The sequence below is a fragment of the Pangasianodon hypophthalmus genome, chromosome 17 (genome assembly GCF_027358585.1).
Source record: "Pangasianodon hypophthalmus isolate fPanHyp1 chromosome 17, fPanHyp1.pri, whole genome shotgun sequence".
In the NCBI taxonomy this organism is placed as follows: domain Eukaryota; kingdom Metazoa; phylum Chordata; class Actinopteri; order Siluriformes; family Pangasiidae; genus Pangasianodon; species Pangasianodon hypophthalmus.
In genome coordinates this window covers 15,822,049-15,845,292 of record NC_069726.1, presented here as the reverse complement: position 1 = coordinate 15,845,292, position 23,244 = coordinate 15,822,049, and the positions used below count along the sequence as shown (strand labels likewise).

General features: G+C 40.4%; 1 protein-coding gene across 3 annotated transcripts in view; it reads right to left on the bottom strand.

Annotated features, from left to right (window-relative positions):
• Positions 1-23,244, bottom strand: part of LOC113543513 (roundabout homolog 1) — a 193,568-nt gene that overhangs the window by 93,447 nt on the left and 76,877 nt on the right. For all 3 annotated transcript variants that reach the window (XM_026941778.3, XM_026941779.3, XM_026941780.3), the window contains one exon: positions 7,398-7,724. In XM_026941778.3, the coding sequence (XP_026797579.3) occupies positions 7,398-7,724 (327 nt within the window). The remainder of the gene's footprint in view (positions 1-7,397; positions 7,725-23,244) is intronic.

Here is a 23,244-nt window from a genome sequence, read left to right as displayed (position 1 = left end):
TCATTTGGCCAAAAGTCTAAATATATATTTCAATAGACATTAAGCGGCACAATGCAGAACATGAAATCCTAAATATTCAAATGTCTCTTATCTTCAAATATGTTAATATTAAAATAATTTTTTTTAAAAATAGTATTTTAACAGTGTAATTCATACGGGCAGCCTCAATGGAAGTACATTAAACCTGGCATTTTTCACAACAGGAAAAAGATCATAACATAGAATTACACTGTAGGGTTAAAAAACAAGATGCACCAACATGCTTAAGAATCGTTTTCTAATTACATCATGGCACCCTGAATTAAAATCATGAAGGGCCTAAAGATTCCCCCCCTGTCACACACACAGATTCTCATCCCTAAGATTCTCAACACTTGCTATATTCTACCTTTTTATTTGATCAAACTTTGAAAAATTGCCAAGGAGCTATCATAGGCTAGCTATTTCTCTACTAAGCCCTGCTTTCAATACCACACCCACACTGAAGAAAAAGAGCAGAGGGGACAAAGAGCAGATCGGTCCAGTGTACACACTCCTGGCTCCAACATAAACTTTCCTCAGTCTCTAATAGCAAACCTGGTATTGCATAAGCTCATCGGGTTTAGTCATGTCCCGTACTGTCCATACAGTGCAAACATGAAGTATTTTCCCCAAGACAAAGACAAGCACACAAAGCAACATTTTGTATTTGGCTATTTTTGTGTGCCTTTTTCTAATCGTGTATGAGCCTGAGTGCTTGATGACTCATTACTTGCTAAGCACGGGGTGACACAATGACTTCTGGTTGAACTTTAATCCGAACCACTAGCCTCGCTAACTTTAGAGTGCACCCCGTTTAATGAACATACTCGTTTGTTTGGCTGATCCGGCACGCCTCGGAAAGACTTCGCTGGCCAATAACCTTTAGCGCAGGCTGCTTGTGACTTTTCCCTCACCTCAATAAAAAGCTGGGTGATTGAATCAACTCGAGGAGGTCAATAGACACGTGTTCATTTCCCAGAGTTTGCCTAGGCTTGGAGGCCACTCAATGCGCTGACTGTCCGCTCTGACATTTATTGGATGAGAACCAAGTTATAGTTCTCTCTTTTCTTCCCGTGGCTGTAGCTACTTTAGGGACTGATCATCCTGAGAGACACTATTCTTTTTTCTGACTCTTGCATTTCTCTCTTTTTCCTCCCTTACCACCTCTTACTCTGTTTTCTTTGCACTCTGCTTCATCAATCTCCCCAGCTTTTCAGTTCTGTCCTTCAACTCCACAATCTATCTCTTTTCTATTTCAATTCTCTGACACTTTCCAGTGTCTTTCCTGCATAAATACATATCAATGTAACTTAGCCCATCCCAATTGCTGCATCGTTGCTGTAGAAGTATTTCATTCCTAGGATGCGGTGCTGTTTCCAAGGACAGCGCAGAAGGTATGGAATCCCCCTGAGAGCTTAAAGCACACAGATGGACGCACACACATACACACACCACACATGAACCACCCCCCACCAAATGCTTGCTTAAGATGCCATCAGGAAGTTTGATTAGGAGATGGTTTTAAGTCCATCTCTCCACCGAAAACGTTTCTCTTTTAACTCCCTCTTAGGAATCACTACAAAGATCAGGTGATGGGGGCTTTTTTCTATCTGGCGGGAGACTGGAGAGGAATCTTAATGAATCTAGATGGTGCTGGCCCGTGCTTGATTTCATTTTCAAGGACTCGCGGGATGTTCTCAAAGATTTTTCGCACTGATAAAACAAAGCGACAGCCATTATGGTGAAGAGGTGCAGACAGCGACAGCTTATTGATTGGAACTTTTTGCCGGTAGCTCTTCCAGACACTCTTCCTCTATCCTGTGTGTCCAAGCAGACTTAATCTTTGAGCCCCCTGGCCCGTCCCTGAGCCTGTGTCCAGGTGGAGCCTGATTCAGCCGCTGAGCTTGGTTTATCCCTAGATTTATTACACAGCTGCGGTCCTTAGAAAACACAGGAAACCGATGCAGACAGGCAGCACGGGCCTGTGCAATCAGAGAGGGATTATCTACACGGAGCCACTACTTTAGGAATGAGTGCTCTTAAGGAACACTCCTGAAGCTCGGCATTCTCTAACGCTCTAAATCTCTGGCTAATATTGGGAGGGGGTTAACATACAGGCAAGTCAATTCACAATGGATAAAGCAACCCTTCTCGTAAAGTCACCTGCATGTGAGTGGACTTTATGAGGGTAGTTCAAGGAGGGGTTTTAAACTGAAGATGAATATACATCGATTACCTTTTTTTTTACATTGACAAGGAAGTGGCGCTGGTTCCAAAACCGGAGCCTAATCTCAAGCTATCATGTGCTTTCCAACAATAAAAGAGCCACAAATTCATTTCTGTAATAGTACCAAAAGAGCACTGAGCTGGAACAAAGAACTGGGAATTGGACCAGGCATCATTTCATCACTATGGCAACAAGAAGTTATTTTCATGAGCGCCATATTAAAATAAGACATGAACAGTACCAGGGGTTTTAAAGATAACTGTAGCTGTAAACCAATGATCCGAGGAAGGAACAACTGTTCTACTGCCAGTGGCACTGAATTAAATAAAAGATACATTGCTGCTTCTGATGCTAACAGAACTTCATTCAAGAAGCTACAATGTCATAATAAATGGCTAAAATAAAAATATTTATCTTATGTCTAAAACATTTGTACATCATTACATATGACCATGTCTCTGAGCTGTGTAGAGACACTCAAGAATTTGACCTAGGACAGCAACACATGTTCTTAGAGTATTGCTAATTCCTAATACTACAAATTCTATTGCTATAGAATATATATACTATATACTAACTATGATGTTAACAAAATTACCTCTGACCACATGCACATCCCATTGTTAATGTTAATTAACTAACTTTTTTAATGTTAATTAACAACATTTTTGCAGCTAGTATTTTCAGCTTCAAGCTGAGCATGTGACATCTTTTTTTACACATTTCTGGCCACAAGCTTCAGAATTTGGAAGGCTGCAATCTAATTGGCTCTCTGCACTTCCTTGTACACACTCTAACCCTAGAGCAAATTCTAGAGGTCTTGCTTGTGAGACTAACCAAAGTAATTAGTCCTATTCATTCTGAAACTTTCTTGCTAATTTTAATGCTAGGAAAACTTCCCTTGAACAGCTACACACTCAGAATAATCAGCTGAAATCAATAAACATTGCATTTGTAGTCATGTAACCATGGTCCACGATGATGTCTTTGAGCTATGTATAGATACTGTATGAGATGACTAAAAGATGCTAAAAAATTTAGATGCTAAAAAATGTAGCTTGTAAAAAAATCTTACAGTTAATGTTTTTGTGCTGAGTTTTTTAAGGAAATTCTGCTTTTTTTTTCTGATTATGCAATGTTTAAGCTCGCAAATTGGCAGAAGAATTGCTGGCCAGGTCTTAAGAGATAGTTCTTACTGGTTCTTTGCACCATCACTATCACCATCAGCATGTTTATGAAATAAATTGTGGTCAGGATGAAGCCAATTGAACAGTGTGCACATTCTAGGAGCAACACAGAGCAATACAGGATTTCCTGTGTAGGTGTAAAAAGGACTGGCAGCCATAACTGTTCAGGTCAAAGGGCGGTGTTGGGTAGCAAGTAGTGCTCCTAAACACACTGCACTCCTCTATGCTTTTTGAAAACTGACCCAGACAAGAGAAGCATAAAAGCTAACACAGCCTGGGCAACAGATGATGACCATTAAATTGCACCGCCCAATCAGGTCAAAAACACAACAGACTGTGTGAGCGCTCACAAACAGAGACAGAGAGGGATTTGTTTCAGGAGTGCCGGCTTGACCTCCTGAACACAGGACAGCGCCTCGTGCCTTTACTACATGACCGAACAATCCATCAATCAGTCCGTCAGCTGACCTGGCATTCAACCCGAAAGCCGCTGAGTGCGAGGCACGTTTGTGATGGCTGAAACATTTCCCTCTTCCCTTGTTCTCTCCTGCAGCTGCCACTGGCGTGGTCTCACTGCCGGGCAATCCAGGGACTTTACACAGGACAGAAAAAGTGCCTTGTGTCCACTTCTACCCAACCCCTGACCCATGGGTTTCAGTTATTACCTGCTTGCACCTGCCTGCACAGCAGGCATGTGGTTTATTCTTAGATCACTGGCTACATTCCTGTCTCTGGTCATTCAGGGGAAAGTGTGTTGACCAGGCAGCACGGCTGCCCTAACCTTTCACTGAGCACAAAGTCAGCAAAAAAAATAAATAAAATGCACCTGTTAGTGACATAGTAACACCTTTTCAAACCTGCAAATGGGCAACAGCTAATGCTAGACAACATCAATACACACAAACACACACACACTTTAACACCTTCACATGCATACACAATATCATAACATATTCAGCTGTCGCATTCATGGCACATTTTACAACAGGTGGGACCTACCTACCAAGCTCGCAACACACTAAAACTAGCATCGTGAGAAGAATTAAAGCTGGGTGAGATGATGATTTCAAGTGAATACTGTGTTGAATAGACTTTTCTAAGATATCCTCAGTGTTTTATAACATACAGTAAGAAGTAGCTGATTTTACATTATTTTGTTATTAAACTTATAATTTTTTCTTTTCTGTGTTACTTTAATGTCTATACTATATTAATTCTTTTACATTTTCATAATATATTGCAATTATTCTAAATATTTATCCTACCATTTTCTGGAACTGTTAGCATACCCAAATATCATAATATATGCCATTTATCACAGAAATGTCTTCAGTTATGATTTTTTCCTCATATTCACTCAGTCCTGATAGTAAACAAACCATATTAGCTTCAAATCCTCACCCAGTGCTCTGAGCAGGCTGCTATGTGAACCTCACACTTGATTTCAATATATTTAATCAAGCATACAATTAATAATGTACAGAAAGTGGGAGAAGGGAAAAGGAAAGAGGCAGAGGAAGGGAGGCATGGACAGCTACACAGAGAGAAAACAAAACTCTGCAGAGACCCATCACTTTTCCTTGGAGTCTAAGCAGGAGACCACACAGCGAGCAGTGAATATATTAGAGACAAGGCAGCTCATGTATTAAAGTTAATGAAAGCCAAATAGCGTAGCTGGCAAACCTTGTGTATTGGCTGAGAGTTTGAGAAAACTCAGACTTACAAAAATAAGCATATATATATATATATATATATATATATATATATATATATATATATATATATATATATATATATATATATATATACATACACTACTGGGCAAAATATATATATTGCCCAAAATGGCAAATATTTAGCTTTTAATGATCTTAACAACAAATCATTGGTCAAGAATTAAACAAATGCACTCCTGAGAGCTCGTGTGCCACCATTTGCTGGTTTACTTTTGCTGCAGTTAACCGTTTGGGGAAAAGCTAGAAACAGAGAAATTCACTTTTATAGTCTTCTTGTACGCAAAGGTAAAATTATAATAATGATTAAAATGTTTGCTGCAAAATTCAAACTAACACATGTCTGTCTGGGTGTAAAAAGTTTTCCAAAAATATTTTCTGGGATTTTTTTTTTTTTAAAGATTAGTCGTTATTTGGTTATCTGCTACACCTGATGCAGCCCATCAAGGGCCACAAGGGTTCAAGAAATCAAAGGGAAAAGCTATCCCATACTAAGTTCCTTTATCTATTTGTTTAATTCTTGCTAATTTCCTGACCAGTGATTTGATGTTAAGACAATTAACAGCTTAATATTTTGCCATTTGGGCTTGGCCCTTTTTTTTTTTTGCTTAGGAGTGTATATAAATAATCAGACTGCAGCAAAAATATTGTAGTCTTCTTTAAAGACATTTCAAGGTCCAGGACAGAAACTAGAATGCATTTTGACAAGGTATGAACATGTTCAATACCTGTTCATATTCAGGTGGCACCTGAACAGAAAAGTGAGATGATGAGTGGAAGATGGGTACAAACTTAAGTGACCTCATTATAAATACACCAAGGGAAAATAATTCTGTAAACTGATGCGATGTTCTATAGCAGATTACTCAAGTGACAACTGCCCTCAACCATGGGCATGAATAACACCACATTTCCGCAGTGAGAGTGTGTGTGGCAGCATAGAAAGAGCATGAGGTCAGATTTAATAAAGTGTGTAAGAGGAAAACAGCAGCATTATCAGCTATCCCCAAGGCAGAGAAGCTTCATTGCTCTTGTTTGTCATTGCATGACTGGGGAGGAGTTATTGTCTATTTGTTTTTTTTTTTCAGCTCCATATAAAAAATTAGTTGCAAGGTTCATGGCCTGCCATCCTAGAAATCCACATTCAGCACAGGAGAAGTCTAAAAGAAAGTGGAATGCTCATAAATATAACATTTACATACAGGCTAGTAACGTATGGACTTGCAGGTGGTTCAAATGAAAAATGTCAAAAGAAATCAAAACAAAACAAAAAAGCCTTGTGAAATTTAGTGTGGTATTGTTTTTCTATTCCAAGTTTCCTATTCTTGTATTCTCCTGCTTGCCCTTCATATGCACAGCTGCAGGGAAAGGAATGAAACAGCGGCAAGTCATAAATCAGCCTCTGAGGATTAAGCGAAACATTAGCGTTTAAAAAAGGGACATTACAAGATCGTCTGTAGCAGAGGGTCACATAGCAAGTGGAGAAGTTTGGAGTAGATCGCTTTTGTAGCAATGGATAAGCTCTTTAATACCTTCCGCTTCCCTCCACTAGCTCAGTAATGCAACCGTCGCTTGTTGAACCAAGGCTTAATCTCAGGCCTTTAAAGTGTAAGCTAATAGACACAGGAATCAAGTTGACCCCAAACCGCTAGACACCTAAACGAGCGTTACTTTTTCATTGCTTTTGGGTAAGATGTCAGTAATAGAGTTTAGACTATGTGATTGTAATAAATGCATTTTTCGCGGTTAATATGAATGGCAAGTTGGCGACCTGGAGTGATTTTAGAGCCTAGTTATAGAACAAAAGTGGATATTCTCTATGTCTGTCTCATCCTAAGTCTCTGAAGAGATTTTGAATTTGTGTTATATAACAGCCCTGAAAATTCCATTATTATTGTCTATGGGTTATCACCATGAAACACTAATTTAAGTTGAAAAATGCTTCAGTGTTCCTTTAAGCTTTGTGTCTTACATCTTTGTATCTTGTTATAGATCTACCTAGACTGGGAAAAGGCTACAGCTATGCTAATTTATTTCTCCCTTCAGTAGGCACAAATCAAACTATTTACATGGCCACTGCACACTTGCCGTGGCCATTTTTTACAAAACCCGACCGTCTGACATATTCATAAATGCTAAGTATGCAACCTCCCCATAATTAGATGTAAGAAATCCTGGAATGTCAGTACACGAGAGAAAAGCAAAGCAAAAATCAAGAGTCACACTTACTGGCTACTTCCAGTGAAGCGTTGTGGCTGACCGCCTCCCCCAGGTAGTTCCTGGCCACACACACGTAGCTGCCATCGTCGGGTTTGCTGCGGCGGCCGTGCACGATGCGCAGGAAGAAGAGCGAGCCGCTGGGCAGGAGCATACGGTGCGAGCGTGGGTTGTCCCTGTCTGTCTCCACGCGTTCACCGTCTTTATACCACTCGACAGTGGGTGCTGGACGGCCCTCGGCCTTACAGTTCAGCGTGGCCGGCTCACCCTTCGACACGATCAGGTCTGATGGGTGCTCCACAATCCGAGGGGGATAGTCCTCCTGACGGAGACGAGAACCTGGGAAACACAAGGAATGAAGGATTTAGTAAAGTCCATAAATTTTACACAATATGATACACTGTGTGATAGAGCTGCTGATGCTTTGTGTCCAACATATCATGTATTTAAACATATTAAACATCTTAAACACCAGAGAGGAACCCTATCTATTCATGCCTGGGTGAAAATAGCATTGTTCACAAAATATACATAAGAGAACTGTCATGGCCTTATTTAGGAACATTAGCTAAGCAACCTAAGTACATAAACACATCTCTGCTCTAATGTTGCCATCTATGTAGCTAAGTAGCTAAGTAGCAACAGTAGCGAATAGACTGTAGTAATTACTGAGGTTTGCTAACCAGTTGTAAATCTGTTACATTTCAAGTATTAGCTGTCAAACTCCCAAACTTGTGGCTATCGTATGAGATTTAGCTACAAGGTGAGAATTTGCAACGACTACCTGTGAGCAAACAGCCTCTGCCAATTTTATTTCATAGACTCATTCTGCTTATATAATCTCTGTACCTATGTCTCATTTCACTGCTAAGTTCATATCATGAAATACACAACAACAAAAAAATTCCATTTCCTTCAGTGTTTAGGTAGTCACAGCTATGTTAGCTTCCCCATTGGTTAGGAATTCAGACGCATTCAATAAAACAACATTACCGTTAGCTAGCCTTGATCTACGCAATAACACACAAGCTAAGTCAACAACTTAGCTAATCACATTAGCATGTGTCCATTAAAAGAGTAACAAAGTCCTGCAATGGCAGAGCTAGTCCAGTCAGATTTGCTTGTGTGTTTGCTCTCAGTGAGGAAAAAGCTAAACACACAATAACAAATTCGTTCAACATGGAACAGATAGGTCTTTACTGAACATCACATACAGTACTCGTTGCCTAAATGAATCTACTGATACCTTTAATCATGCTTATTTTCTCAAAGGTATTCATATGATCTTATTTTAGATATGAGCACGTGAATGCTGAAAACCTGTGTAAAGGTTTTTCAGAAGAAAGAATGACCCCTCATTATAATAACATAATTAACGTTGCATTAAATCATTTTTGCTAAGCTAACTGGATAACTGCCTCAAAAAGTGTCCTTTTTCTCAATGTCCAATCAGCAGCTAGCATCTGATGTTCAATAAAGACCTACACTTTCAATAAAGACCTACACTTTCCTACACTGTTTCTGAATTTATGATTTTGATGTTGTGTTTTCTTATTAACTGTTGCATTTTTTTGGTTTGTGGGATGCCGTATCATGGCTGACCCTGCGCTCTGACCCCACCTTCATAACAAGCTGGGATATGCAAAGAAAAGATTTTCACTGTGCTGTAAAGTATATGTGACAAATAAAGGCTTGTTCTTGTTCTTAATGTGTTTTTTTATGGGCCACCTTATATAATGCATCAACAAGCATTCATTCACTAACCCTACATAATACACACTAATATTCTGAGTTTGGCTATGCGATACACACATACCATTTCAGACTACACTTAAATAAAAGAAAAAAAAAGAGGACTGCCTGTCTCTGCTGTCATTCACTGCTCAGTCAGTGCGACCAGCATTATCACAAAGGCGGGCCTAATTGGAAGCACATCGCATAAACTCATTTACGCAGCCTCCCACCGTCGCAGGGATTCCTCCCTCCCCCGAATGCTGAAGGAGCGTGTTTCAGACACACACTCATGCCCAGAGGTGCTCGGAGGAGCTACCAAATTAATCATGTCAACTCAAACCCATCGCCTCCTCTCATTTTACGATTAGATTAATTAAGTTATGTCTGTCTTTTACACACACACACACACACACTTACACAGTCGCTTGCATGTACCAGCAGTCACTCTTTAATACCACCCACATTCCACTAAAAAGCGTGATAAGCTGGTAAAGCAGACTGCAAAAATGTGCATAGCTCATCCCTTTCCATTTAATTAGATTTATTAGTCGTGGTTACATGGATATTTTTTCTTTTATCGCCCGCAATCATGTTAAACATCTTAATTAAGTTTGGTTATGAATATGAATTTCGAACATGCAGATGCCAAAACGGCCCTAGAGACCTCTTTGAGAGCCAGTAACAATCTAACGAGATTGGCTAAAATGGCAGTGAGTCAGGATTTATAAGAGGATCTTTCTTTTGTCTTATGCCAATCATTCAAGACAAAAACGTCTCTTGTTAACTTGAACATAAGGTTACATTCATGGTATTGAATTCGCTGTACTTTTAGCATGAATGTCTGGATAAAAAGGCTGAGCTCCGTGCCAAAGAAAATCTTTTCTTGCAATCACAGGGTAGCAAGGCCAGCTCAGAGGGGATGTGAGACTAGTTTTTCTCCCACGTGCTTGAGCAGGCTTCGTATTTTTCCGCAGTCAGGAGTTAGCAAGGTTACTTTATCCAGACAGGGCATGATGGCGCCTCAGCCCTGTTAATCGAGCGCCATTTGAGAAGAGCCTCCACTGAAGTCTTTGAGCCTGAAATTGTGCAGTATTTGAGTAAATAGTACTGAATTCCCAAAGTGACAAAACTCAGTAAAAAGCCCCTACATACATATGTTTTATTAAAGTGCCACCTGATGTGCCATTTGCTGCCAGATTATTTCCTTTTTCAAAAATCTCTATCAAGCAGAAGAACACAGGATTTTTCCGTAAAGTGTTGCACATATAAATTCTGCAGAAAAGCTGCAGAGGGTAGCAAATTTTTTTTCCTCCCAGTGAGAAGCGGGACTGAGTTCATCTCTGAAGATTAATTATGACACTGGAGTAGTAGCGGGCTACGGCGGCCCACATGGACCAGGCTCCACGCAGCCAGCCTCTGGATCCCAACCCTGCGCATCATCCATCACCATCCAGGCAACTGCCGACTCTGCTGCCCAGTCCCTCCACCCGAGGCTGGTGTGTGTTGCAATCCATTACTATCTTTCAAGTATGCGTATGCACAGTAGGCTGTAGCTACATCCATAATCAGGTCACTCTGTGTGTGCCAGTTCCTGGCCTCGATATAGTGTATGTATTTGCTATGTGAGAATTAGCCAGCTTTTCTAGGACACATTTCAAATAGAATGTTGATTCTTTTAAGGAAATCTCATAATGTTAAAAGTCATCTGCATCAGGTGTATTTTTTACTAATGTATGGTACCTGATGTTATTATAGTTGTGATTATTTGGCACCGAGCCAATAGCTAGTATCAGGGTCATAACAGCAGAAAATGCTGGATCGGGTATCAGAGGAAAAAAGAATGAGTCCGATCCAGTGTGGTAACAAATTTAGCCTGAAATATGCTAGAATTATATGTAGTGCAATGTAAAGTAGATAAAAAAGTTACTAATACAGATAGCTAGCTATTTTGATCTGAATAAAAATAAACATGCAATCACTTTAAACACAAAACAGAAATATAGTATATACATAGCATGATTAACTAAGAACAAGACATAGGTGACGCACAACAGACTGAAGTAAGGAAAACCAATAAGTTAACAAGGGAAACCTAAAAAGGAGAAAAAGAAACCTAAACAATACCAAATGCACACTGAAATCTCATAACAAGTATTGGAATAGAAAAAGTGGTATCCTGCCACCTCTACATTCTTTTATTTATTTATTTATTTTATTTAGGTGTATTTCTATGTACTTTATAACTTCTTTGTTATAATAGGATATAATGTTTTAGACATGTTTTCTTAAATTGAACTGGATTTTAGTTTTAGCTTCAGTAAGCTTAGTTCCAGGGATATTTTCACATTAAACAAGAATTCAATAAAAATGTGAAAATCACATTTTTTATTTTATTTCAGTTTGTCTTCAAGAAAAAAATTCTAGTTTTAGATTAGGTGTAGGTTTATTTATTTATTTATTTATTTATTTATTTGTAGGTACTTTTTTCTTTTTTTTTTTTTAACTAGAGTAACCTGGGGTGGTACCCAGACTATAAACCCTTTTAATTACACAGTAAAACTGCATTCGATCCAGACTTTACAGCAGAATTCATGACCACTGGAACTGAGCCTAGGCAGCGATTAACGTGTATTGGAACATCGTGTTTAGATTTTTGTGTAACTGGAATAAGGGCATGTAAGAAAGTAACGGTCATGCAAAGTAATTATATTAGCATTCGCACAAAACTGTCTTCTGGACCCTTCACAAAACAAGTGCTTTGTTTGACTGAGAGAGCATAAACCATGCCAAAACCTCCCATCTGTAGAAGGTAAATCCCCCCAAATGCAGTTTCTCTGAGGCAGAACCTCCTTCCACCCTCAGCCCATCTGTTTTACTGCTGTTACCGTACACGTATTTGGAGGTTGTAGGTGCTCTTACAGCTGGACAAATACACTTCGAACCATTGGCTTTAAGTGTGTGTGTGTGTGTGTGTGTGTGTGTGTGTGTGGGTGTGTGTGTGGGTGGGTGGATGGGTGGATGTAGAAAAAGAACCCACACTGGGACAAAAAACTTTGTGCAATGTGAAAGGAATCTCTGAATAAAAGACGAGATCCAGATGATCTTGGAAGAGTGAGGAAAAGAGGGGGAAAGATTACCGCCGCTAGGTAATTGCTCCCATTTGCCTTCTTGTACCTGCTTTAACTGCGCTGGGGGCAGGAAGCCACAAGGCTCGTGGCTTTAATGTGGCTATGCAGAGGAAACTAACTGACCACGACTGAGGAAGTGGTCAATATCTGCCAACTAAAGAAGTTTGACTTCACTACCTCATAAGATAGGGGGTAATCCTGAAAAGAGACCCCCCTCTTAGAACCAGAAACTCATACGTGCATGTGTGTGTGTCTATGGATGTGCATGACATCATCAGAGACATAACCCCAGTCCTGCTGTTATTCCGTTACTGGCAATTATCAGCGCTTCCTTTCAGAGAAACACACACACACACACACACACACACACACACACATGTAAATCCTGGCCAAATTAGCACTTGGTAAAAGGTAAAGACCAAACTGTGCTAGCACTTTCATGTGACAGTTTAAAAAAATCAGTAAGGACTTTAGTGTGTTAATTTGTGAAATATGTATGAGTGTAAAGGCTATGTGAAGTCTGGGGTGATGGGAACAGCTCAGTGGCAGGAGGAACAGATCAATAGACAGATGTTTCCAGTCAGTGTAATCCTCCAACTGGCTGAATACACATGAATACACACTTATGCATACACAAGTTCGTCTTCCTATCCTTGTAAGGACCTAATAATTATTAATGCAGCTAACTCTAACCTTAACATCTTTTATGATTTTTTTTGTTTTGTTTTGTTTTTAATAAAAGCTACAGGTTTTGTAAAAAAAAAAAAAAAAAAAAAGGCAGTTATCCTCATGGGGACCAGCCAAATACAAGGTCAAAAGGGTCATTTAGAGACTCATAAGACCATCATGTCAATTATATGCTTTTAGCTCCAAAAATATCACCATTAAACAAGTTTCAAATAGCATACAGAAGTTTGTGACAAAGACAAAATGGCAGCAATGCAACTCCTAGCCACCACACAGAAAAAAACCCCCTCATATTTCATTTAAAATGTGATTAAGGTGGGGAGAGGAGATAATGTGTGGCCAGCTTGTGGGAGAGGAGGAGGGACCTGGCTCAGCACTGGGCTTGTTGTCTTCCTTGTTTTAATTGTGTTGGGCCCGTGCCTGGGGGAACACATGCAGATGCAGAGGGATGGTATCTCTCGGCTACAGGTGAGCCCCTCTGTGCCCGTGTGCCCAGAGAATGAGTGTACAGCTTATCTCCAAAGAGCCAGCAGTTTACACACACACACACGCCTGCATGCAGGCACACACACACACACTCAGACGCAAGACGCTTCAGACACATGCGCATTCAGGGGCACATGCTTACAAGCACACACAGATGAATAAATTCCAAAATAGGCACGTTCATGTAATCGTGTACAAACCGGTAGGCATAAATGCCACTTTCACCAACACCATGCACATAAACACATATACATGTGTGTATGTATGTGTGTGTGTGTGTGTATATATATATATATATATATATATATATATATATATATATATATATATATATATATATAATTCTTATTTTAACTGTGAATTCTCTAAGGCAGCATTAACAATTCATCTGCAGATATTTTACAGAAAATAAATATTATTTAAACCTCCTCTGCAAGCTCCAAGTTTACACAGATGAAAATCAATTCCCTAACAAGGCTGCAATTACCTCTTAATTAGACCTAATTAGACATAACTGCTTTCTAACTGTGCATCATTAATGTAACTGTCACATTTTCTAGAAAGACTGTTTACCCCAGATAACAGAGAATATTATCAGAATATTCAGTGATGTATTTAACAGGCTCCAAGATGTTTAAGCTGTAATGTTTTGATAATGTAACATTCTTCCAGTGAGACAAAACTACCATTCTGCAACATTTGTGTAATGCTAATGTTCCTACAACCAAAATGATACAGGAACATTAGGAACATTTAAAAACATAAGGCGGAAAAGTTCTCAGAACAATGAGATCACTTCATAGATAGCTGAAGTCATATTTGATTATAAATAATAAATTAATTATAATTGTTTGAACTATAACTGTTAGAATCATTGGTCAGGTTATGAACTTGAAGAAAGGGTGGAAAGAAAGTGCAGTGCAGAGTTTATAGTTTAGAGAGTTTAGAGTTTAAAGTTATACAACCGCAAAAATTAGAAAAAGGGTGCAAAATAATATCCAAGTGTCCGATCTCATTCTGAGCTCTTCGTTGGTTATTGGATCAATAATCACAAAGTGAAAGCAGTATTGCACCACCCAGACCAACCATTACTTCAACATATCTACAGAGCTCAGTGGCTAAATTTAGAGCAAAGATGCTCCTGTCCATATTATCATGGGTTTTCCCCATAGCACCAGGGTGTATGAAAGGGTGGCAAAAAAAAGAAGCCATTACTCAAATAGAACCATATGAAAGTATGTCTGGATTTTGCCAGAAAGTCTGAGAGTGACCCAGTTAGGATGTGGGAAAATGTTATTCTGTCAGATGAGATCAAGATTAACTTTCTAGGCCAGAATTTAAAGCATTATGTATGGCACAAAGCTAGCATAGACCAAGCACTGAAGTATGGTGGTGGTAGGATCATGCTGTGGAGCTGCTTAAAGAAGAATGGATGAAGCAAAATACAGGAAAATACTGCTAGCGAATTTGCTTCTGCTACTAAATTGATGCTTGTTTTTTTATAAGCAGACAAATGGGGAAAGTATAAAATCCTAAATAATACTTAACCTGAATGTTTTAAAGATATTCCTGTAGCCATCAATGTATTTAGTGCGAGTATTTATCAAGGCAACATATTTATATTTAAATCATCTTTCACCTTCAGCGATTGCTTTGTCATGGATCTGGAGCCTATCCCAGGAGCACTGGATGTGAGGTGGGAATATACTCTGAATGGGCACACACACATTGACACATAGGGGCTTTTAATGGTCTTTAAAACTGCTGTTACAGTATATGATGTAATAAAATTACTGATTACTATAATATGTGTATCATTTGTAATCTTTTACAAGGCTCTTTACACTCCTGGACAAAAAAATGGGCCAAGCTCAAAACAGCAAAAATATTAAGCTTTTAATGTTCTTAAAAACAAATCATTGGTCAGGAAATTAGCAAGTATTAAACAAATAGATAAAGGAAGTTAGTATGGGATAGCTTTTCCCTTTGATTTCTTTAAATGTTTAAGCCTTGTGGCCCTTGATGAGCTGCATCAGGTGTAGCAGATAACCAAATAATGACTAATCTTTTAAGAAACAAAAATCACAGAAGATATTTTTGGAAAAATTTATACACCCAGCCAGACATGTGTTAGTTTGAATTTTACACCAAACATTTTAATCATTATCATGATTTTACCTTTGCGTACAAGAAGACTATGTATGTGAATATGTGTGTTTCTAGCTTTTCCCCAAACAGTTCACTGCCGCAAAAGTAAACCAGCAAATGGTGGCACAGGAGATCTCAGGAGTGCATCTGTTTAATTCTTGCTAATTTTCTGACCAATGATTTGTTGTTAAGACCATTAAAAGCTAAATATTTGCCATTTTGGGCTTGGCCCTTTTTTTTTTTGCCCAGTAGTGTATATTCACGCAGTGCTCAAAGAGCGAGAGGTAAAGAGCAGGATGTTGTAGGTGGAACAGGATGCAGGAAGCAGTGGCTGTGTTCAGGACCAAAGATGAGTGATCGAGTATTTTAGCAGCCCCTCTTAGGACCACATGAGTGCATCTACCCTCGCACCTACTGGTTTTCAACATAAACACGTTTATCCACTACACTCCTGTGAGTGTGTGTGTGTGCCCACATGAAAGCCATGTATTTGTCCCCACAGTGCACGGTCTGGAGCACGGTTGTCTGTGGAGCAAGGTTGGTGGTCTACAATCCGCTTCACCAACCATCCTGGGGAGGAGGTTTCAGTTCTCCCAACAATTTGCTTTGGCGTTTGGACGGGGTGTGTAAACATTACACGAGATGAAGTATCAACCACTAAAAATTAAAACCACAGCATTTGGGCTTACTCACACTGCAGCCTCTTTGTGTAAAAGAACCCCAACAGGTAAATAAGCTCACACGCACGCACACAATGAGATGCGAAAGCTGATCTGATGCTAAGGAGTTCCATTCACTGACAAACCTGCGCATAATATTACATGGTTTTGGCTGAGGTTCACAGCCCACTTTAAAAGCACTCTTGAAACAATGCACACAACTGTGTCGGCTCGTCTTCCTCTGTGATGGGAATGTTCCGACCCACATCTCACCTTGAGGCATTGGCCATGGTGAAGGGAGCATGCCCTAACAGTATCCTGCTTCTGGGCTCAGCCAATCAGAGCCGCTGTGGATGATTAAGAGCAATGTCAGACTGGGGTGACAAGGGGATTACCTGTGTTCTCAGTGTCCACAGTGCTGATACTGCCTCAGAGGAGAAAGGAGTGTAATCTATCCATTCCTTCCACTCCCACTCCCAACCCCACCTACACACACATTTACACAAGTATGTGTGCAAACACAAATGTTCCTGACTGTAAGTGAGAACATTATAAAGGCTAGTAGCAATAAATCCCAAGGCTCATTTCTATATTTGGCATTGGCTCACCAAGATGAGTTCCCCCATCATGCTTCTACACACGCAGCACCTTTAATTAACACCATCTGACACAGTTACTACTCCTAAAACCAGCTAGCCTTAAGTTCATCTGACAGATATGGGCAAAAAAGGCCATGCTACACTGACCTGCTTGTTAAAAAAAATCCCATTTGTCTGTAAAAATTCAGTTTGCATGGAATTCTGATCTTTTCTTGATCCTGGATTAGAACACTCAGTTTTAATGACCTGAAAGAAATCAAACTGGCTTGATGCTTTTGTTGCTGCTGTGCTTTTTAATAAGATCGCTTGTCTATGGAGCACAATTGCAGTGGTAAGCAAGGACTCTTGGGAACTGAGAAAATTTGAAGAAGCAAGGAATTCACACTCCTGCCCAACAGCCATATCTTTCATGTAGGGTAGAAGTTGGAAGGTTATGAATTTAAACACTGATGATTCAATAGCCATCTGTAGCTGGGGGTCCAAGAGAGCACAATTAACTCTGCTTTCTGGGTGGAATGGATGCCATTAATTTCAATCTGAGGTATACTAGCCAATTGTAAGTGTCTGTTAGCTCATGTATATGGAATATGGAGGCTGACTTAATATTCTGGGCGAAGCTTGTGGTAGTGTTCTCCCACCAAGAGAATGAGCTAGTGGGTGGACTTTGCTAATGACTAGCTTGGAGAAAATGGTGGTAAAATCCCACCGTACCTTCCCATAAATAATGTGGCTTTAGTCTGAAATCCTGAGGCACTTAGACAGCCTTTCAGTGAGTCCCTGACATCAAGGAGATGTAAACACAGACAAATCAACCAAGCTTTGCTACATTTAAAATGCCTCATGACGCGATCACCACTAATTGATTATGCCTACTGGCTTTGCATCATATGGAGGGAATGCTCCAAAACATGGGAAGGACTAACATTAAGAAAGTCTCAAGGAGGCCCTGGCACCCTGTACCTAAAGCACATGAGCTCATTCCCTAGAGAGTGTTTACAGGAAGTACTCTCAAATGGGAATGAGGATTGGAAAAAAAGCACACTGGTAACTAAGGGAAATATTTCAATGGCTCAGTCAGCACAAACAGTGAGAGACCCACCTCCAATTGAGCACACTCAGCACTAGGTCTATGGCGGCCATTATAAAGGAGAGCTGTTAAAACTCAAGAGGAAGGAAAGCGGAGGAGTGAACTAGCCCTGCTTTTTTTCTCTCTTTCTCCTCCTCTCCACCTTGTTCTCTGCCAAGTCTTTTAATGACTTCTCATGTGCAAAGCCTCAGCAAAAAACATCAAAGTCCTTTCAATCATTGATTGATCTTCAATTCTGCAATATTCATGATCATCAGGAACTGCTGTGCATCACTCTTGAAATGTAATACTTGCCTTGCTAATGTCTGTGGTCATGTCAAATTGTGTGCCAGAGAATGTTAATAGTCCCAACTTATGAGAGCAAATAAAAATGCTTCATTTTACCCCCAAGGTCAAGTGCATTAGGTTTGTACAGTGGAAACTGAGCTGGGAGAATTCCTCACATTGCTTTGGAGACTATAAAAACTACAGTTAGCTAGGCAGCCAAAGCCTGTCATTCGCACAGGTATGAGAATGGATTGAGGGAAGATGACTGTGTGTGGGATGTGCAAGGTGCCTGCCTACTTAATATCGCAACTAGCAAACAGAAATTCTGAGTACCAGGGTAAAGATATAAAAAAGTGAATACAAGATTTCTATTCTGTATTCAAAATTTAGGTAAAACAGACACAAAAAGTAGTATTCAGGCTTTTGAGTGGCACAGCAAAAGGAAAGGAGCCCATGCTTTCTGGGTGGCATTACTCTCCGCCCTGTCAATCACTGGCCGCCTGTGAGCTCATGTATGCGAAAGAGGGTAGTTAGCGCTTTCTTCTCCATGTGTTATGTGTGCAGTGAGCAGCATTTCCAAAAGATGCTGCTGAAATGATGTGAGTAGAGTAAAGCATGTGTTAGTCTTCACCCTCCCCAGCTGGTAGCTGTCAAGTGACAGAGGAGTGCTGGCTAAGTCAAGGAGTTGACAAATGACCAAATTGGGGAGAAAATGGGAGAAAATGAGAGAAACAGGGCATTTCTGACAAAAGTCCTTCATCAGTTGGGCAAGCAAAATATTTCTGGGGCTTTCATTGCTCCTATAACAACTAGAAATGCAAACGGAGTTGTCTTTAATGCTATGTCCATCCCTAATGCATTGTGTCACCACTGGTAATACTTCTTTCTGTTGGTGCAAAGGTGCTCGACAAAATGAACATCCAAAGTCTCCTCCTGGTTTGTCCAATGTACAGCTGATTGTCTCTCTTTCTGTCTCCTCCTCTTTTGTATATACCTGTATATAAAATGCTGTTGTAGCTACAAGCGGTTCCCAGAGTGGGTGCAGTAAATTATGAACTACAGAACAAGACTAGGCCACACTTAGCTTATTAGGGGACACATTTTCAAATGTCATGTCAAGAAAAAAAAGCTTATTTGCTTGGTAAATTGGGCTAAGTCTCAAGGTGGGCCTGTCTGTGTGATTACAGATGTCGCTTTATGAGTGTGCATGTGGTGCTAAACTACTTTTATTTCAAACCCCCTGCCTTAATTGCTCAGTTGGTAGCAACAAAGAAATTCTTTCTCCCATCCACCTCCATGTTGTTTCCCTCTCTGGAAGGGTAGTGTAAAACAGGTCAGGGCACAGACACTGCACATGAACCCTATTTACAGAACAGCATGAGCAGAAATCCCATTTATACATTAACCCCCCAACCATTTTCTCTGTTCCCGTTCCTTTCCTCCTGTGTTTTACAGCATGCCACCCAGGCCATCTCCATAAAGACACTGGGTAGAATCAGGATAAATGGCCAGACTCCGGGATGGTATTGGCCCGAATGGGAATTAAATGGGATCATAAATTTATGGTGGCTAGGCGATTCCGAGAGAGCCTATTTCAAGACGTGGACGGCAGACGAGCGACAGACACACTGAAGCGGCTAAGAGGAATAAATGGAACATTGGAGAGGTGGAACAGAGGCCTAGAGCAGATTTTACAAGACAATATAAATATTTGGAGGGGGAAATTAAGAGGCAGCTAAATCCTGCCAAAGGCTTCCTTTTCTGGAGAGATCCACTGAGGTGCATTCATTACCTTATAAAAAAAGACATTTCCTACCTTTTTTGGTTAGACTGACATGGTCTTAGCTCTTAGTTATACCCTCAATTGTCTAAAACTGGGATTCATTACATAGAGAGACAGCTTCTCCTTGGAGGTTATATATGAATGTCAGGATATCGAAAACATACTCACAGACTTGACCTTTAATTTCACTTCCTATCATGTCATTAAATATAGATTTATCTGTAACCCCGGAGCAAAAATATGTCCATCAAGACTGACACTAAATGGTCCTAAAATTATACCTTTATGACTATATCTAAGACATATGTCAAGCTCTTCCACTGCACATATGACTAAAATTAAGTGATCTCCCTTTGAAATGTTTGACGTCGACCAGGACACGACAGATGAGAAATCATATTGTGAAACCTAAATAAAAGCAAGCCCTGATCTGGTCCATTTTAGCACTGAATTTAAAATGTTCTATGGTTGAAAGAGATTTTTAGCATGATAGTGCACTGGATCAGATTATGCCTCTCTGCAAGTCAGTTTAGCTGGCAGGGATTATTTTCTAATCCCTTTGGTCTTTCTCAAGAGGGGAGGGTCGTAAAGACCCTCGCCCCATCCTCATGAATGTCTCCTCCTCCTATTGTTCAAAGCCACAAAGAATCCCCCCTGAGCTGCACATCTGCAAAACAATTTCTCCTTTTTAGCTCCTTGATACCAAAGTGAAGAGAGTGTAAAGAGGGTGTGAAGAATTAAGGCTCACTGGGTGATAACTTCACCAGGAACTACAATGGCTATTTGTTCACTGAAGTAAAGCATCTTCTTCTTTTGTCCTGGGCTTGCATAATTACCTGATCACTTTCTAAAGACACTGAGGTAATATCAATCACCTACACAGGAACCTTTCCCATGACAGTATGACATTTCCTGGCATGGTTCCTCTTCCATGCTTCAATGCTTTATCCCTCTCAACTTCTGCTATTTAGCTTGAACGTTTGTATGCAGTCTCCTAGCTAGAGGCCAGATTTTCTGTAGGTGTAGGCTGGTTCTCTGTAGGTGAACACTGAGGTTTCAATGTGGGCCCAGCAGAGCAATAAAAATCCAGGAGGCAGTCCACTAGCATTGCCCCCTAGAGCTATCATCACAGCCTTTTTCCGTTTGAAGCACACTTGCACCATGGTATCAAGCCAGTAAAATGAAGGTGAGCTGAAGCTTGGCTTACCAGCACAAAATGTCAGGGAGAATAATGACAAAAGGATCTTTGCCTGCATCCATGTGGGGTTTGTTCACATTATCTGTTGATCCTTTGCCAGGATCTCATATGAGTTCATTAGTTCTCTGCACTCTTTCTCTTGAGAGGAGAAATGTCAGAGGTGGTGGCAGTGGTCGGACTGCTCCGTCGCCAGCCTCTAGCTAACCCTCTGCTCCCTCTCCTCCCCAAGCAATTTCCACTGATGAGGTAAGGTTTCAATTTCAGACAGTCACAAAGGCATCAGATTCAGCCTAAAGTAGCAAGTTTGAGGCCATGCACGGTAGAAAAGGTCTGGCGCCAAGCCATGTGCTTGGCTCATTACACAGATCTGGCTTCGCTTGTTTGAAGGGAGACAGAATTGGACTGAAACTTGGCCGTGTCTCAGACTCTAGGGACACGTTTCTCTTGGTGAGGATGATGGTGATGATGATCATGTGCACATCTAATCCTCAGCAGATCATCCATCAGCCATGCAATGAATAGGAACAGAGTGTCTCAGATAACACTCTGATGCATACAACGCTGCGGGGGTGGGGGTCTGGACAATTTTGGATTCTTTCAGAGACACTGAACTAAGCCGGCAAACACATCTGCTCATCATAACTTTGGCACCAAAGCCAAAAAGCATGAACTCTCTCTTGATAATACACATCTCTCCTGCTCTGTCTCTCTCGCTCATTAGACATGTGGAGATAGTGCGTTCGGGTAGGCATTGAGTGCTTACACTGATAAGACGAGCTCCATTACAAGGTCAACTGCTGGTTAATTAAGCGGAGGAGCACTGGGGGAAGCCTGGCACAGTAACAAGGTTAGCCTAGGGCCAAGGTTTAAAGACAGGCGCTGATGGAGCTCCATCGACTCAAAAACACTCATTCAGTCAGGCATCTGACACTGTAAACCTGATCTTATTGAGGGAGTGATTGAGGCAGAACAGGTGTGCACTCTGCACAGCTGGATGTCTGTCCCCTCAGATGTTTTTCTGAGCTGACCAAAGGATTGTGCATGAGTCTGGTAATGAGACAGCACATTACCCTGAGTCTCATTAGACCATCCAGTCCTGACACTGAAACATTTGCACCCAATTGGCTCATCTTCTTCATGTACCCAAGCCGAATGATACAAACAAATTATTTCCTGGTGCACACAAAGGCTGAAAATTAGGCAGGAAATTATTTATAATCCTCCTAATAATCCCAATTAGGCAGTCACAGCAACTGCAAGCAAGAAAAGAGGAAAACAGAGAAAAGGCAAATAACCTTTTTTTCCCTAAAGTCTCTAAATGTGCATTTAATTAGGATGATTACTCAGAGTCTTCAGAGCACTCCTTTGAAACTCTGCGAGACTCTAGTCAGATTTGCATGAATATGAAACAGGAAGTCAGATTTCTATTAATACACAGAAGCTCAGTGTGCTGATATCAGCTGTTTGGCTTACTCTAAATGAGAAACTATCATTATGAATGAATTATGTTCATAAATTGAATAACCTCTTAAACATGCCATGTTTCCTTCCCATACTTAGCTGCATCGTCCAGACAGTATGGCCAAACAGCAAAGTGCACCTTAATTTGATTTCCACATGGGAAAAAAAAAAAACATTCTTCTCTCATCCTCACATCTCTCTTGTCTCTGCTTTCAAAGGTGCATCACATTCTTTAGGGGTTTAAAGTCAAAGTGGAGGGACAGGGTGAGCAGCTTCCATTCCACGCAATTATCTGATCCAGTGAAGCCTTCAGATTTCCTCATTACACACACTTATCACTGGATCCCAGCCCAGAGCCTTACAGCTATCACCTAATAATAGTTCAGCATATTAAGGCAAATTAACTTCATTTCAGCCTCTTTTTAGAGATGGTCGCTCATGGGAAAGCTGTTCATTAGGGTTCAGCCTTCCCTTGAAGCCTTCAATTGTTTATCTGATCAGTCACTAATGACTGAGTGAAGGGTTTGTGGTGGGGGGTGGTGTTTAAAGAGAGCAGAACTTGGGATGTGGATCCTCTCTTTAACACGTTTTAAGATTTCACACATCCTTATCCGACTTAATC